The sequence below is a fragment of the Panicum hallii genome, chromosome 5 (genome assembly GCF_002211085.1).
Source record: "Panicum hallii strain FIL2 chromosome 5, PHallii_v3.1, whole genome shotgun sequence".
Classification (NCBI taxonomy): Eukaryota; Viridiplantae; Streptophyta; class Magnoliopsida; order Poales; family Poaceae; genus Panicum; species Panicum hallii.
Window position 1 is genome coordinate 46274908 of NC_038046.1, and position 15399 is coordinate 46290306.

Consider the following 15399-nt stretch of genomic DNA (forward strand, 5'->3'; position numbering starts at 1 on the left):
TCATTGGTAGCAATAAATGCACGGTGACTCGGGCAATCCTTCATGACGTGTCCCATACCCTTGCAGCGGTGGCACATGATGTTGGTGGAGCGGCTCGATGAAGCACCAGTAGGAATAACCTTCTTCTGCTATTAGGACTACACGGAAGACACATTACTCACCTCGGAAGTTGGTGTAGTAGCAGGAGGTGTCGCTGGTGGCTTAACAACAGGTGCCTTGGGATTGTCAAGGTCGGGACACTGCGGAAAAGTTCTTCCAGTGTTGGATCTGAAAATCTATTATTGTCGTCATCCCTGTACTTCTCTTTCAGCTTTAAGAGCAAGGCGATACAATTGACTGGACCTGTTCCATTCTTTATAATCAAGAATATCCAATATATCATGATATAAACCACCAAAAAATCTAACACAAGTATCCTGATCATCCTTATGTATATTACAACATGCTAAACTAATAATTAGCTCCTGATAATATTCCTCTACTCCTTTGTCACCCTGATTTAAAGTTTGCAACTTCAAATGCAAATCACGTTGGTAATAAGGAGGCACAAAGTAAGATTTCATACGTTGTTTTAAAGCATTCCAAGTCTGAGTTATAGCCGTGGCATTGCTAGGAGCAGTGCAAAGATCATTCCACCAAAATAGAGCAAAACCAGTAAACTCACTAGTATATGTGTAGTACTTCTGTTAGTATAGATTCACTTTGCAACTGTTACACTCAAGCTTGATAACAGATTGTAACAATGCCACAACCCTAAAGAAACCTAGGAAAAGGAGCAATGTTATCACAAACCTCATCCATGGTGAAGTCAAAGTGATCACGCTTGGGATGGGGAATCAAATCATGTTCTTTTTCTCATGAGCTCTGACAGCATGAAGTGACGAAGAATGGTAGGCGCTAGTTAAAGAAGCCAATCCGGTTTACCACCTCTAAGTATTATGCTCGAACGCTAATGTATAAACGAAGGAGAATTTCTCCCCAAGCGCAGTGGTTGTAGGATTTGAGGGCCCAGCCTCCCCAAGCGCCGCCAGGTAGAGCTCCGCGACAACAACCCTTGCCACCAGCATGTTGTGCTGCATCGCCGCCGCCCGCCGCTTGCAAGGCAGGATGCTAGCTGCCGGGCATCACCCGATCGGCTGACCTAACTTGAGCAGTAGGGACCGGATCCGCATGACCTTGATGCTCTCCCACGCCTCCTTCGCGGATGCCTTGACTGCGATCGTGGAGATCATCTCCGGCGGGATGGCGCTGCAGATGGCATCGAGTGCCATTCGATCCAGCTGCATGTCGACATCGCCGGTGGACTTGACGGCGCACCAGAGATTCCGCACTTGCAGTTTGATCTTCATCAGCAATGCCCAGTCGTTGTAGTTCGTCTTGGTCAGCGTGGGGTAGTTCACCGATCCGCCTCCTCCTCCTTTCTTGACTACGCGGTACTCGCCGATTAGTCTCGCGCCTTGTTCTTCGGATCGCGTCCCTTGCTGCGAGTACCGGATCCGCCGCCGGCGTGCGAGCCCTCCGGCTCCTTCTGCTTGTAGCGCTCCAGCCACTGTTCCTCCGTGAGGTACAGTTTCCCGCCACCAGAAGCTGACGCCGGCTCACCGTCATCCTCCGACGCTGCCAGACAACCGGTGATCTCTTGAACAGAGAGTGTGGAGATGTCGAGCAAAGTCTCCATGGAAATTACTAGTTGCTTATACCTGCCACGCGCGATGCGCAAGTACTTCTCGACGACCTTGATATCAGGCTCTAGATCGCCGAGAGTGGCCAGCTGGTTGACGATGCCCGTGAGACGCAGAGCGAAATCCTCGATGCCCTCGCCGTCCCGGAACACCAGTTGCTCGTACTGGCACCGCAGTCGTTGCGCGCTCGACCTTGATGCTCTCCCACGCCTCCTTCGCGGATGCCTTGACCGCGATCGTGGAGATCATCTCCGGCGGGATGGCGTTGCAGATGGCATCGAGTGCCATTCGATCCAGCTGCATGTCGACATCGCCGGTGGACTCGACGGCGCACCAGAGATTCCGCGCTTGTAGTTTGATCTTCATCAGCAATGCCCAGTCGTTATAGTTCATCTTGGTCAGCGTGGGGTAGTTCACAAATCCGCCGCCTCCTCCTTCCTTGACTACGCGGTACTCGCCGTGAAGCGGCCGCTAGAGCGTGAAGGTGGAGAAGATGACCGTCGCCGAGGCATGTCGGCCCACGTCTGCGCACCGGATGTCTCTGTCCTAGCTCTGGTACCACTTGTTGGACCTGACGAACGCCGGAACACCGGAGATGAACTCAACACAACGCGAACTGGACATGAACACAAGTGGATTTTGTGCTGCGATGAAGCTGCAGCGTTTTCAGGTTTTTCTTCTCTCATTTATAGAAGAGAACCATGCTGGGAAATAAAGGACTAACAGAGCGCCCGAGATTGGCTCGCGTCGTGCGGTACTTCATGTTCATCCCCACGCTCGCACGATGCTCCTTTCCCGCAAGCCCTGGCGTGCGCGGGCTATCCTGGCCACGGCGTGCACGGTGTCCACAATCCGGAGCTCGCACGCGCATGCAGGAAACAGAAACGTGACCACTAATGCATGCAGCTAATCTACGTGTCAAGGCTTAAGTTAGCTAACAAATATTGGAGTAGAATGTCTTCCACCAAGAAAGCTAAAATGATAACCGAATATTGGAGTAGTAGTATGCCTAAATTGGATTTTGTCTAACCTCAAGCCTGGTTCCATGAGAATGTTCAGCTGGTCTTGAATGTAAATATTTGTCCCTTTTCATTGAAGTTAAAACTAATTATAAGCCAGCTGAAATATGACTGAATTGTAAGAAAAATCCATGAATCAGCCAAGATTAGGCAACTATAGGACGTGGTAACATACGTGTTGCATCCAGCATCTGCATGTCTACCCTTTCGTGATTTAGAGCACACTAAATCTGAAAATTTTTGACAAGAAAGCTGTCAAGACTCTCAATAAATTATGCTGACTACATTCTGTCAATTAAGTGGTCTCAAAGTGGATACGGCCAAATGGCTCCTCTACTGACTACTGATCAGATCATGCTCCTTTAGCCTACCATTGGTATTGGCCTAACCAGTGATGACTGATGACATTGCTGTTGAGCTGACAAGTTCAACAAGTTCTGTTAGACCTTTTCTTTCATCCTATTTTAGCTCACTTTCATATTTGATTGTTCTTTCACCCTTCTTTGCTTCTTTTGTTTCTGTAATAGTATAGCTCTGCCATTTAAGAGTTGTTTCTGTAATATTCTAATTTTCACTGTTCTTCATGTTGGTTCATGTGCTCTGTCAGACTATCGTAGATGGAACTAGAGTCTCCGTTGGATACCTGTCAAACATCACTAATGGAGGTAACTATTGATACGCATGTCTTGATGGATTCCTTGAATTAGTCAATGGGTTTCACTGGTTATATGTTCTTCTAATTTCATCATAGCTGCACAATTGCAATCCAAGTCACGATCACACACCGTCGATCCTAAGGAATGTAAGCGACAAAGGGAAAGAGCACGGTACGGAGCAATGTCTCTACAGCAGAGGAACGATCGAAATAAGAAGCGCCGTAAAGCCTGTCAAAGAAAAAATGGTGATGCTTAGCCAAGTTCTGGAGTTATACTCATAATAAAAATGGTGATTGTTCTTATATCGTGTGGAAATATTTTGTAGAGGCCGGATCCGCATATAACAAGGAAAATGAGGAACAAGATGGAAATAGTGATTGGTTCTATAGGAACGATTCGTACCAGCCTGATAATCTTGACAATGATATCATGGCCTCCCATTTACTAGGTATTGTTGTGTATTTTTAGGATGGTGAAGTGACACGCTCTTTGTCTTCGTATTGCTCGATGCAGATTGTGTTGAGAGGGGTGATGCGTTGAGCAACCCAGTGATTACTTAACTAAACTAAAGGAGCACTAGGATATTTTTTTTTGTGATAATTTCAGGACGTAGATGATCAGGTCTAGGTACAGTTCCTAACATTTATCAATTCAAACCAATATTGAATACATGTGTATCCTTGACAATTTACATTGCTTCTAATCTGAAAAAATGCTTTTCTTGTACTTTCATTCAAAATATGGCAAATAAATTATTATTTTCTGCTCATCAAGAAAGTGGGTTGTGTTGGAATATTTGGGCCTAGCCCATGTAAATCCAAATAATTCCTATAAAATCTCAAAGGTCCATTAGTGCATAGGTGCATGACAACAAGTTAGTCCCACCTTGCCAGTGGAGGTGGAGGGAACCTAATTTAAATAGTTGGATGCTCTCCATGCTTTGCAAGTGTGAGTGAGAGGAAGAAGGAAGAACACGCGCGCGCTCGCTCGGCTCGCCTCGCTGGGCTCCGGCGAAGGGCGCGCGACGTGCGCGCGAATGGTCCGCCAAAATCCGGGTCCAACTCTTGCGGGAAATCAGTTTTCTTTTGCAGATTTGTTTTCTGCTACAGCTGTAAAGAGCCGATCGGCTCTCCCTGTGATCGGCTCTCCGGTAAAGAGCCGATCTGCTCTCCGGTCTCGTGCGAAGGGCACGCAACGCGCGTGTGAAAGGTCCCGAAATCGGCTGAAAGCCAATTGTTCTCCGGCGACTTCCTCTTGCCATTTTGAATCCGTTACGGATTTCACGCGTGGAATTTTTGGGACTCGTAACCGACTAGGTTTCTGGGACGCCAAAAACCCTAGCGGTTCTCCTTGTAAATACGCGCGGGTGCCGGCACAGAATTGGAACAAGAGAGAAAACCTACAATGCACAATACGCCTCAGCCTGCCTGCTGCGGCGCCGCGTACGCTACTTCATCCCGTTCGTCGGCGTGCACCGGCAATCGAGAGAGCAGGTCTCCGAAACCTCGTCCTCAGCGTTCCTGCACTGGGAGAGGGCGAATAAGGTTTTTGGGAAGCGCTCTGCGCGACTGCTCGAACGCTTCCACATCGCCGTCCTCTACGTCCCCGTCACCACAGCTCGTCTACCTCCTCGTCAGTGGGGCACGACTCGGCGTCATCAAGCGCGCGGAGGTGCTGATCCTCGCCGTCGTCTTCTTTGCCTGGTTATTCCGGTCGGACAAGAAACTTACGGTTTTCTGTCTCTAACTATATCTTTCATACCTAGTATGATCTGGTTAGGGTTAATCTTGCTGCTGCAACATTTTATCTTAAATTACATTATGAGCATGTTTAGATCTATTCGTTTTCTGTACGCAATTTTCGTCATGGTCATGATTTATCTTCGGATTAATTTAAAACTGAAACTCCTATTTTTTCCAACAGGTTGGTCATATTCATTTACTTATTCTGTCAAACAGGCTTACACATATCTGGATGAGGCTCATAGCATTGGTGCTTTCAGGTGATCAACGTTATTATTATCCACTAAAAGATTAATCAGGATCTGAGATATATGGGTTATCTTCAGAGTTGGTTGCTGAGTAGAGCTCATTTCAGACCATAATATGAAAAAGGTACTTTTCTCTTGGACTTTAGATTTTGGCCCCGCAGATTACCGAAATGAAATGTCAACAAGCTATGTTTATATTTTGTAGTGGTAGAATATGATTTTGAAAGAAGGTGCATTGTCTAATTTGTTTTATTTTATGGTTTGCTGCATTTCTCAATCGGAGTGGAGGAGAGAGCTAAAGGGACTGAGAACCAAACTTCTACGCTATTAAGCAGTTTTAATTAAGGATTGGTTGCTATAGGCCGAGAACCAGACTTCTACATCTTATTAAGCGGAGAGATGGCATCAGTTCATTAGAGTCACTTGCAAGGACATATTTACTTCCTTTTGCTCCTTTTATACCCTGCATAAGTGTATCCTGAATTTGATATTTCTTAGTCAGGTTTTGGAGGGTTTTTCATTTACTCACTTTGTAAAATCCAGCTTTAGGAAATAAAAGCTCGATACTGTGTGTAAAGCATGTACTGGCTACTAAGTATTGAGAGAGGAGATAAATGATTCTCCGGTAAACATTGTAGGATTGTGGAGGACTTCAGAGAATAAGTTCTTTGCCGTGCCATTAACTCTTTTGATTGTTTGATTGCATTATCAAATGTCACCGTAGCGTTAGCACGGGTATTATACTATTATGTAAAAGTTGATGTTTCTAAATCTCAGTTTGCGTCAAAACATCAAGTTGCTAAGATGAACACCATGTTGCTCAAATTTGGAAAAAGTCTAGCCCCCAACTATTTATGGCAGATATTCTACCTTCTGAACTTTCCAAAACCGATCAAATAAGCCCCGCAAGTGGGTTTGCTACAGTGGCGTGATTTTATCTTTTTTTATTTATTTCTAATGAGTATGAATTTTTACTATAGTTCAAGCATACAATAATTTGTTGAACTCTACGTGAGTAGATCTATACAATGAATATATAATATGGTAATTTTTAGTATAAAGTTTTTGTTGTAGCTTTAAATCTATGATTTTCTATAATTAATTGGAATAATTTATAACTGCAACTTCTATGGTATAATTGTGGTGAAATTTTTTTGTGAGAAAATTATTGTATGCTTGAACTATAGTAAAATTCATACTCATTGTAGATAAATAAAAGGAAAAAGACAAAACCACGCCACTGTAGCAAAACCACTGTCCAAAACCACTTGCTTTATAGTTTGGGGGGTGAAGTACCATTTTCCCCCAAACTTTATTTATTGCGCTAAATTTTTTATGCCGCCCGTAGCAACGCACGGGGATAAACCTGGTCTTTTAAATAAGCATATTATTAAATGTATTAACATCCTAATTAGGACAGATTTATCATGCGCTATAACTCACAACTTGTTCTAGCCTAAACTGGTACCGGCGGTATCTTGTCCTTCAAAGCAAAAATGCCCAAGAAAACCAAACTGTGGATTTCTAGCAATCCACTGTCACTATGATTTTACAAATGTAGGCTACCTGTGTCAATATTTACAGGATGTTACACATCTTTCAACCAATCAAATTTTCGCACTACAAAACTCACAAATACACTCTAAGCTTTTTATCGCTTCCCTTTCCCTCCGTCTTGAATGCATTTGCTATTAAAATTACAGCAACGAATCAAGAACAAAATCAACACCGCTGGGACAAGGAGTATTTCAAGTTAGATCATTTCGCTTCATGATCCCTGCACTTCTATCTAGCTGCGTTGTCATCGAATGATGATTCAGATGCAGAATCATCTGAAGTTGTGGTGGAGCTTGTCTCACATGAACTCCCGTTTTCAGAGTCCAATGAATGTGATGTTGGCCTTTTCAAATACCAGTACATGATGCTTGCTGTCAGAGTTAGCATCATTTTCTGGTTCACCTGAGAGAAATTAAACATTAACAATATTGCAGATTGTAACCAAGTTGACATCACAAGAGAAATTAGGATATTTTATCAATCAATTGAGTTGTTTTCGGACAACACCATAAACTGAATTTGGGATAACACTAATAACTGGCCTGAATTGTAATAACACTAACCAGCCTGAATTAATAAATGAAATTTAGAGTAGTTGTGAATGCAGCAGATGGATATTTTAGAGTAAGAGATGCACCAACCCAAGTGAATGCAAATGGATGTTTTACAGTAAGTAACACACCAATCTAATTGCTGCTACTAACAATAAGTCATGAGAAACATCCAAGATATTACAAAAGAAAATGGCAGATTAAGTTTACTCAATCAAATTTATTACCTCCAAAATATCTTCTGGCAACAAGAAAATGGAGCAACCAAGCTTCCTAGCCACCGAAATGATGTATGAAGCGTTCATTTGCTTCTCTTCATCTATACGGAAAAAGAAATTAAAATTTTGAGGAACCATGCTTTGACAAACATGTACTGCAAGAAAATAAATGCATGACGTACACTTGTACTAGTCAATCTGGTGACTTGACATAACATTGTTGCCAGGAAAACTAGTAAAAATGACAATGAAAGATAGCTTCTATGCCAGTAGAGTAGCTGAGTGCAAGGAGTACGATAAATAGGTAATAATTAAGATAAAAGTAGAAACCTAAGCAATGTGGGTGTGCTAACTTTGCATGAGATCGAGATTCTTAATTCCATATCATAATAAATGAAGGGACACATTGGGTTAATGAGAACATATAGAGATCCAAAAATTGCAGAAGCATAAGCGAAAGAGATGAACCTTTTTCTCCTTTCGTCACAAGGCTCCAGTTCACAACTCGAGGCTCCACAGCACTTAGTAAGTCAAGAAAAAAGGTGCCACTTGAAAGGCTTCTATCCTGTAATTAGTAAATGTAATTTGATGCATGAACCATAAGTACCACCTTTGAGTAAAAAAACAATACACAATTGTAGTTAAAACGTTCAGCATGAAGCCATTCTACAGTTTTTGCGCCTTCTTGGACTTGATAGTAACATCAGCTACATAAATACTGGCCCTTCAAGGCCAGCATTATAGGATTGCAACGTAACTAACAGCAACTAACTTACTAACATACAATATGATTACATATCAAAAAATAAACAACTAAGTAACTTAACTGCTACTAGTGATGCAATTATTTGAAGCTTTTCAAAATAGTTCCGGAAGTTTATCCACCTTATGACCACTTACATAAGCGCACAAGTTATACAGTTGCATATTTCACTGTCTACAACTTATAATATGATGGCATATTAAAGAATAGACAACTAAGCAACTTAACTGCTACTAGTGATGCAATTATTAATAATTAGTAATGCACACTAGGAAATATATTGAATGGCACGTACCTTGAAACTTTCCATACGAGAATGGTGCTTTCCAGAATCTTTTACTTTTTTATTGGCCCATGCCAATATGTCATTATCTGTGATCTCTTTTCCATTTGAGTGAAATCTAAGATTCTTCAGCAGTTGAAGAATGTTGTACCGCATCAATTGCCATAGAAAAGCTGGGATAAATGTACCATTTCATTATATGGTCCAATCAAAAGTTGCAAGAGAAAGACTATATGTTCAATGGGGAACTAACTAAATCAGATGCATGCCATATAAAACTTGAACAAAAGATTCATTGTATTTCATGCTTCCCAAGGACAGGAATTGCAGAATTTCAAATGTGAATATCATCATTAAACAGTTCTGTAGTTTCGCATGCTCTAAAAAGTTGAAAGATCAACAAAATGTTATATTGGAAATCCTATCTTTATGTGACATCCATGCATTGAAGGTATGAGCATCAGATCAGTGGAAGCAGTTGTAACTGAATGAGCGCATCTTAATGGGTGCAACTGTAAACTGACAGTAAACTTGTACAGGCACAGTTTATGATCATTTATTCACCTACAAATTAATTGCAAAATCAAAAATAATATAATCACTCTTTAACAGGACCCTATGTTGCTGAGATATAATCTATGTAACTGGTAACTTACCTAATATCAGTTTCTTGTTCCCTTGCACAATATCATTTCCAGCAATATTCACCAGGGAAAATTTTAATTCTTTTCCTATCTTCAAAACTTGGTTGCAGTTTTCAACTTTCTTGAATGGTAGTTTTATTGGCGGACGATTTGCCATCTTCCAGTTAACTGAGCCAGGAGCAATCTTGTCAATCACCTCAAGGAGAACCCATCTACAATTCAAGGATAAAGTATCAGAGACAGAATCAGGTTGATCATCACAGATTAAGATGGTGAAAATATGCCCTACCCATTTCTAAGGTCTTCAAACACATTGTTGATGTAAGTGGAAATTCCAAGGCTGTTGATCCACAGCCGGAATGACCTTTCTTCTCTGGAAACTTGAGCATCATCAGAGAGTCCATCCACAAAGGAAACTTGTTTCATTTGTTTGGACAACCCATTTCTGCAATAAAAGGACAATAAAGATAAACCATTTAGAAAATGAAAGTAGTTTACTGCTGATTTCAGCTCCACTGTCAGCACGAGTTGTTTACAATCAGGCTCCCCAAGACCATTCAAACATTGCTAAATATAGTAAATGAAGAAACATAACTTTCTTTTTTCTACAAACCCACACACTGTTCAATCAAATGGAAATGCAACAGGAAAAGTTGCATTGTGATCTTTTCAACATATTCTCATACAGTTGATATATTAACTCCCGGCCTAAAGATTTCTCAACAAGACACCGTACCTAGTCGCTGAGATATGAAATTATGAATGCTATTTAACTTCTTGTAGAGAATTATAGATAATATATATGTGTGAAGAGTTTGAGGCATATCTATGAACGAATTACACTCAATTTAAGTCAATTATGCAAAATGTCATTGCTTTTAAATCTCTACTGTTACTAAAGCAAGCAATGATTCCTTGGTCCGTCAATCGGAATCTGGGTGACCGCATGTTGAGTTAAGAATCCGAAACCGTTAAGAATTAGCATTTGGTGAGTAAAATAGAAAAAGACCGTAGTCCTCAACTGACACGTACTATGTGTTATTATGAAAAATACATATGGTGTATAATATATACATTTTATATGCTAATCAATATATTTATATGGCTTCCTGTAGCAACGCACGGGCATATTTGCTAGTCAGAATAAAAATATGTTAAGAGTTGGTAATTTTCCTAGGAGATACCCAACTACTTATATTAGTGAATGAAAAGGTAAAAGAAAAAAATAATGCTATGAAAACAAAACTGGTTTGATAAAATATTATTTTCATATGATTACTACAGAATGATAGCTAGGGTAGTAGCAAGTATCACATGCTAACCACAGATTTTAGACATCATCGCATATATTTAATGTCCCTATGTGAAAACATCAGTACAAAGATGACTCTTATAAAATAAAAAACATGATGACTTATTTGATAATTTATATAAAAGAAAGCGTACCTTTTCTGGAAAATATGTGCCACAAATGCAAGGTTTAGATTTGGTAAACCATCAACTATGTCTTTTGGAGTCAGGTATCTTTTGCAGCCCATCCTATCTGCATGCTCAAGGACTAATCTTGCTCTATGAAGCAGATCTTTTACTGACATTGCGGATGGTTTTGCACTGCACTCAGGTGCCAGGACATTCAATAGACAAGCATACGCTTCACTGTCCTGCATTTTTCAGGTTGCAAATGTAAAGAAAAGAGCTTCATGCTGAACTATGGTTCAAACTAGAAAAACTGATATACAGGTTTGTGCACATCTATCGCTTAACATTCTTAATATAACAGCACATAATTCAAGAAACAGGAAATATCATCAAGCAGGGGAAATATGTTCAGTAAATATGGTTATTGACACAGTGTTTTGGAACAAGTTGAATAACACTAGGAAATGTTGCAGCATTGTAGAAATTCATTCTGGGGTTTCTAGTAGATGTACAATGACTACAGTCATGCAATATTGGTGTTTTCTAATTAAACTACAGTGACAAGGACATAGGAGCCAATTATATTTTGTGATAATAAGAAAAAGACGGGACTGGACTGTCAATCAAATGTGCATACTTTTATATCCGATGAAAAGTTTGTTACTGTTCTCTGGAAGCCTCCCTTCTTCAGTTGAAAGTTCATCCACCTTAATAGAATCTTTTCAGGAGACAAGCTCATAAGCTCCTCCATCTCCTGCAATAATCAATTAAAGCTTTGTGAGTGAGTTATTTTTCCCATGCAACAGACCAAATTAGTCTTCAAGCATAGTATGAAGAGAAATTAAACACTACCTTGCTGTCCTCAACCAATTCAACCAACTGAGGTGTGCTTTTCAGGTTAACATCCGCCAACAGTTGTATCTGGCCATTATTGTAACAAAATGTTAGCATATTCAGTTTTTTTACATCAAACAAACACCTATGGACAGAAATTATCAAGGAAATGATAACAAAAGAGAAGAGCTTGCCTTGATTATTTGAGAAATTAAGCCCAGGACAAGATGAGGCTACAAGCAAACAGAGAGAAAGATTCAATAAGATCACAGAGAGTTATGTGAGTTTTTTAACATATAAAAAGAGAACAGTAAGAACTGCAATGCCTTCTACAGACAGAGTTATCTGATCTCAGAGGATGTAAAATGAAGTGAATCATCACTGCAGAGACAGATCATAGCTTACAATGAAAATTAATAGACCAGAAAGGTACAGGTCAATTGTTACTGAAACCTGCAGCAGAGTCTAATGGTGGCTTAAAGGACCTTAAACCTTTAGTGTCAAATCGATTATGAAGTGGCTGGCACCAACTAGTGGGAGAATCAATGGTGGTTTGAAGGACCCTAAACCTTTCATGTCAGACCGATTATCAAGTGGCAGAATACAGATTGATTGATTCTTTCATGTTACCATGGACACAAGTTTCAACGATTTTGAATTCGTAATCACTGGCATAAGAAAAAGCCACAGGAACCATCAAAGGGACCATATGTTACCCCTCCAACTTAATATAGATGATTGAGCTATGGTGGTCAAGTGTCAACTACCAGCAAGCCTGAGGTACGGACATGAATCTAAAAAACATAAAGTCTGGCGACAGGTAACGCTTTATGGTCCCGCACATCACATGGACTTCACACTAGTGTGTCCTCACATCAACTTCTGAAAGAGCCCAAGTACACAACTAAAAAGGAAGGAAGCTGAACATTCATGACGGCTCTACTCTGATGAATCTCATACCATAGCTCATAAATGTGCAACACGATGATCGCTGGCCACATAGAAATAATAAGGGATGATTCAGATTCTTACCCTCCCTTCGGCGAGGTCCTGTGTGCCGATGTTGACGACGGTGCAACCGATCGCCTTGGCGGAGTTGAGGCAAAGTGTATGATTCTCGTTCTTCTCCCACAGATTGAGCACCCTCTTGGTGTTGATGGCCCGCTCGTCAATGGTGCCCGGTACGGCCAGGTTAATAAGCTTGCTGGATGGAACCATCGAAAACTAGGAGGATCAGACTGCAGTGAAGATCACCGGATCGGAACGACACACAAAGTGCATCAGAAACGCACCATAGGAGGACGCCGTCCTTGGTGATGTGGAAGATGTGATCGGTTGCCGGATCGATGGGGAGCGCGCTCTTGAGGAACGGATCCTCAGCGAGGTATGCGTTGATGTGGCCGACGTAGGACGCCTTCTCGGACTCGCTGATGGTGTGCAGCAGCGTGGTGGTGGCCGCCGTGAGGAAGGCGACGGCGGAGGAGGACGAGGAGCGGGCGATGATGCCGGCCGCCTTCTTCCCGCCCGCGCCGGCGCCGGCCGCTTTTAGGTGAAGCTGCATCTCGGCGTAGACGCGGAGGAAGAGCTCGAAGCTGGCGTCCTGGTGCGGCCTCTCGTCGGCGCGCGCGACGGCCTTGAGCACGGAGGCCCATTCCTCATCGGTGAGGCCCGGGCCGGGGCCTGGTTCTGGCGCGCTGTTCTCCTTCTCGGCGTCGGCCTTGGCCGAGACGGTGGCGCCGCGGAGGCTGGAGATGGCGGCGGGGAGGTCCCGCATCCGCAACCTCCCGCTGGGCGACGCGTCCCGCAGCGCCGCATACTGTCAGACACCAAAACCCGCAAAATCAGTGCGGTGCCGCCGAGGTGACGGTCGGAGACCGGGCTCTGGCGACGAGATGGTGGTGTGACGGAGGGAAATAATACCTGGGCCTGGAGCGCGCGGAGGTCGGCCTGCGTGAAGCGGCGCTGCAGGTAGGGGTCGGACACCACCACCAGCCCGTCGAACCCCATCGCGGCGGCGGCGGTCGATCGGCGACCGGCGTTAGGTGGGCGCGGAGGCGCTTCGCCCTCCCTCTCTTGACAGTGTGGAGTGGGAGCGGGGGTGGTGTGGGGATGGGGCTCCCCTTTGCGGCAGCTCAGAGGAGAGAGAGAGGGACGGGTCGGGAGCGTCCGTTCGCTGGTTCAAAATAAAGGAAGGGGGGAGGGAAGGGGGATGGGGAGGATGATGAGGCTGGGTGGGTCGTAACGGAAAGCCTGCCTTTCGCGTACCCAGTTACCGATTCAAATCCCCTGCGGGTGCGGCCGTGCGGCCTCGCGCTCGCTGGGCCACTGCCCGGTGGGCCAATGGGTTGGCAGTGACTAGTCAGCACGAGCACCAGGTGGCTGTCCCGACCGTTGCCGTTCGGGAAAGGAGGGAGAGGGGGGACGGGATCGTACGGTCCCCGGCCGCGCGGGTGGCGACTTACGAGCAAGCGGGCTGGTTCGGCCTGCGTTCCCAGCCCCCAGCTCCCCTGATCCAGCTGGTGCTCCATCTGTTGCTGATCAGCAGATCATCAATGAACTGCAATTGTTTCACTTGCTTTACACTCTGGCTTGTTGCTCCACATACTCCATGGCCTCCTCTTCTTTATACGGCGCATACTCCGTACCAATACAAATATATTCTTCACTACGTATTTCTTTTCATATGCAAACCGCATGTTGCCTCATTGCTACTCTACAATTTGATATGCGGTTCCACCTGAAAACAACAAAAACAAAAGAAAACCATCATTTTAACGTGGCAAAATTGTTGAGATCTACGAGTATCGTCGAGATCGGTGTGATAATCATATCATGTTTAGGATCACAGATACGCGAGTAAATGCACTTGATGCCAAAATCAATGCATACTTTTTATTTTTTTATTCACTACAATTATTCAAGGAATAAAAACTTGCTTGTAGACTGATATATGTTTGATCCTATATTGGAAAATGGAGCATCTTATTTGATAGGATCCTACATTGCAAAGCACTTATTTCCAAAGTAAATGTGCATTTTATTTACTTTGTTATGGTTATGCAAGGAGTAAACACTTGCTTGCAAACCAATACTAAAAAATGAGCCATCTTTATTGGTTGCTAAAGTACCTTATTTTTTTCTTTAAGAGAATAATTGTACATAACTAGCACGGAGAAGCGGAGGAGGGGCGGGGACAAGCTTGAGGTCGCGCGGAGGAGCCTCAGGGGACTGGTGGAGGCGCCAAGTTGAGCGTGTGCCGTGGGGTGGAGGAGAAGAGGAATTCTAAATCTTTCCTTTTATATGTCGGTAGAGAGCTAGTAATTTCCACTCAACTTTAAGGGCAATCTTATAAACTATTAGTCATAATTGGCGGGATGTTTACCTAGGAGGGGCTGGCCCGATTCTTCACGTACGTGGTTCTTGTTGGTAGGAAAATTGCTTCCCGTATAAGCAAGCTGAACCGCCGTTTGGGGGTCTGGTTCGATTATTTTTACAAGAATCGGCTTGAGAATCTTCCAAACAGGGCTATATGCTACTCTCTCATTTTTATTTACATATCGTATTAGGTTTGTCATAAGTTAAAGTTAACTAATTTTGATCAAATTTATAGAAAAATACCGCAACAACTATTCTATCCAACATATGCATTATCAACGTATATTTCATGGTGGATTCAATAAAATAAATTTGGTATTATAAATATTTATATTTTTTCTATAAATTTTGTCAAAATTGATCAAATTTGATTTAGGACAAACTTAATAGGACATGTAAATAAAACAA

The 15399-nt window shown here is 42.8% G+C and overlaps 2 protein-coding genes across 6 annotated transcripts; one reads left to right on the forward strand and one right to left on the reverse strand.

Annotated features, from left to right (window-relative positions):
- Positions 1 to 2303: 2303 nt before the first annotated feature.
- Positions 2304 to 5586, forward strand: LOC112894621. 5 transcript variants are annotated; one of them, XR_003229012.1, is made up of 5 exons: positions 2304 to 3366; positions 3453 to 3602; positions 3683 to 3984; positions 5360 to 5471; positions 5553 to 5586. XR_003229012.1 is itself a non-coding variant. In XM_025962386.1 (4 exons), the coding sequence occupies exons 1-4, from the start codon at positions 3285 to 3287 to the stop codon at positions 5333 to 5335; spliced, it is 375 nt and encodes a 124-aa protein (XP_025818171.1). In that variant the 5' UTR covers positions 2304 to 3284; the 3' UTR covers positions 5336 to 5354. The 5 variants fall into 5 exon arrangements, 1 of the variants encoding a protein (XP_025818171.1); XR_003229014.1 differs by having other exon boundaries at positions 3683 to 3805; XR_003229013.1 differs by lacking the exon at positions 5553 to 5586 and having other exon boundaries at positions 5316 to 5360.
- A 1260-nt stretch (positions 5587 to 6846) lies between these two features.
- On the reverse strand, positions 6847 to 13778 carry LOC112891810 (fimbrin-2-like). Its single transcript, XM_025958776.1, has 13 exons — positions 13537 to 13778; positions 12909 to 13432; positions 12649 to 12820; positions 11811 to 11849; positions 11635 to 11703; positions 11420 to 11536; positions 10810 to 11024; positions 9653 to 9808; positions 9376 to 9575; positions 8732 to 8892; positions 8142 to 8238; positions 7683 to 7774; positions 6847 to 7306 (listed from the first exon to the last, which is right to left on the reverse strand). The coding sequence occupies exons 1-13, from the start codon at positions 13621 to 13623 to the stop codon at positions 7133 to 7135; spliced, it is 2103 nt and encodes a 700-aa protein (XP_025814561.1). The 5' UTR covers positions 13624 to 13778; the 3' UTR covers positions 6847 to 7132.
- Between the last annotated feature and the right edge of the window lie 1621 nt (positions 13779 to 15399).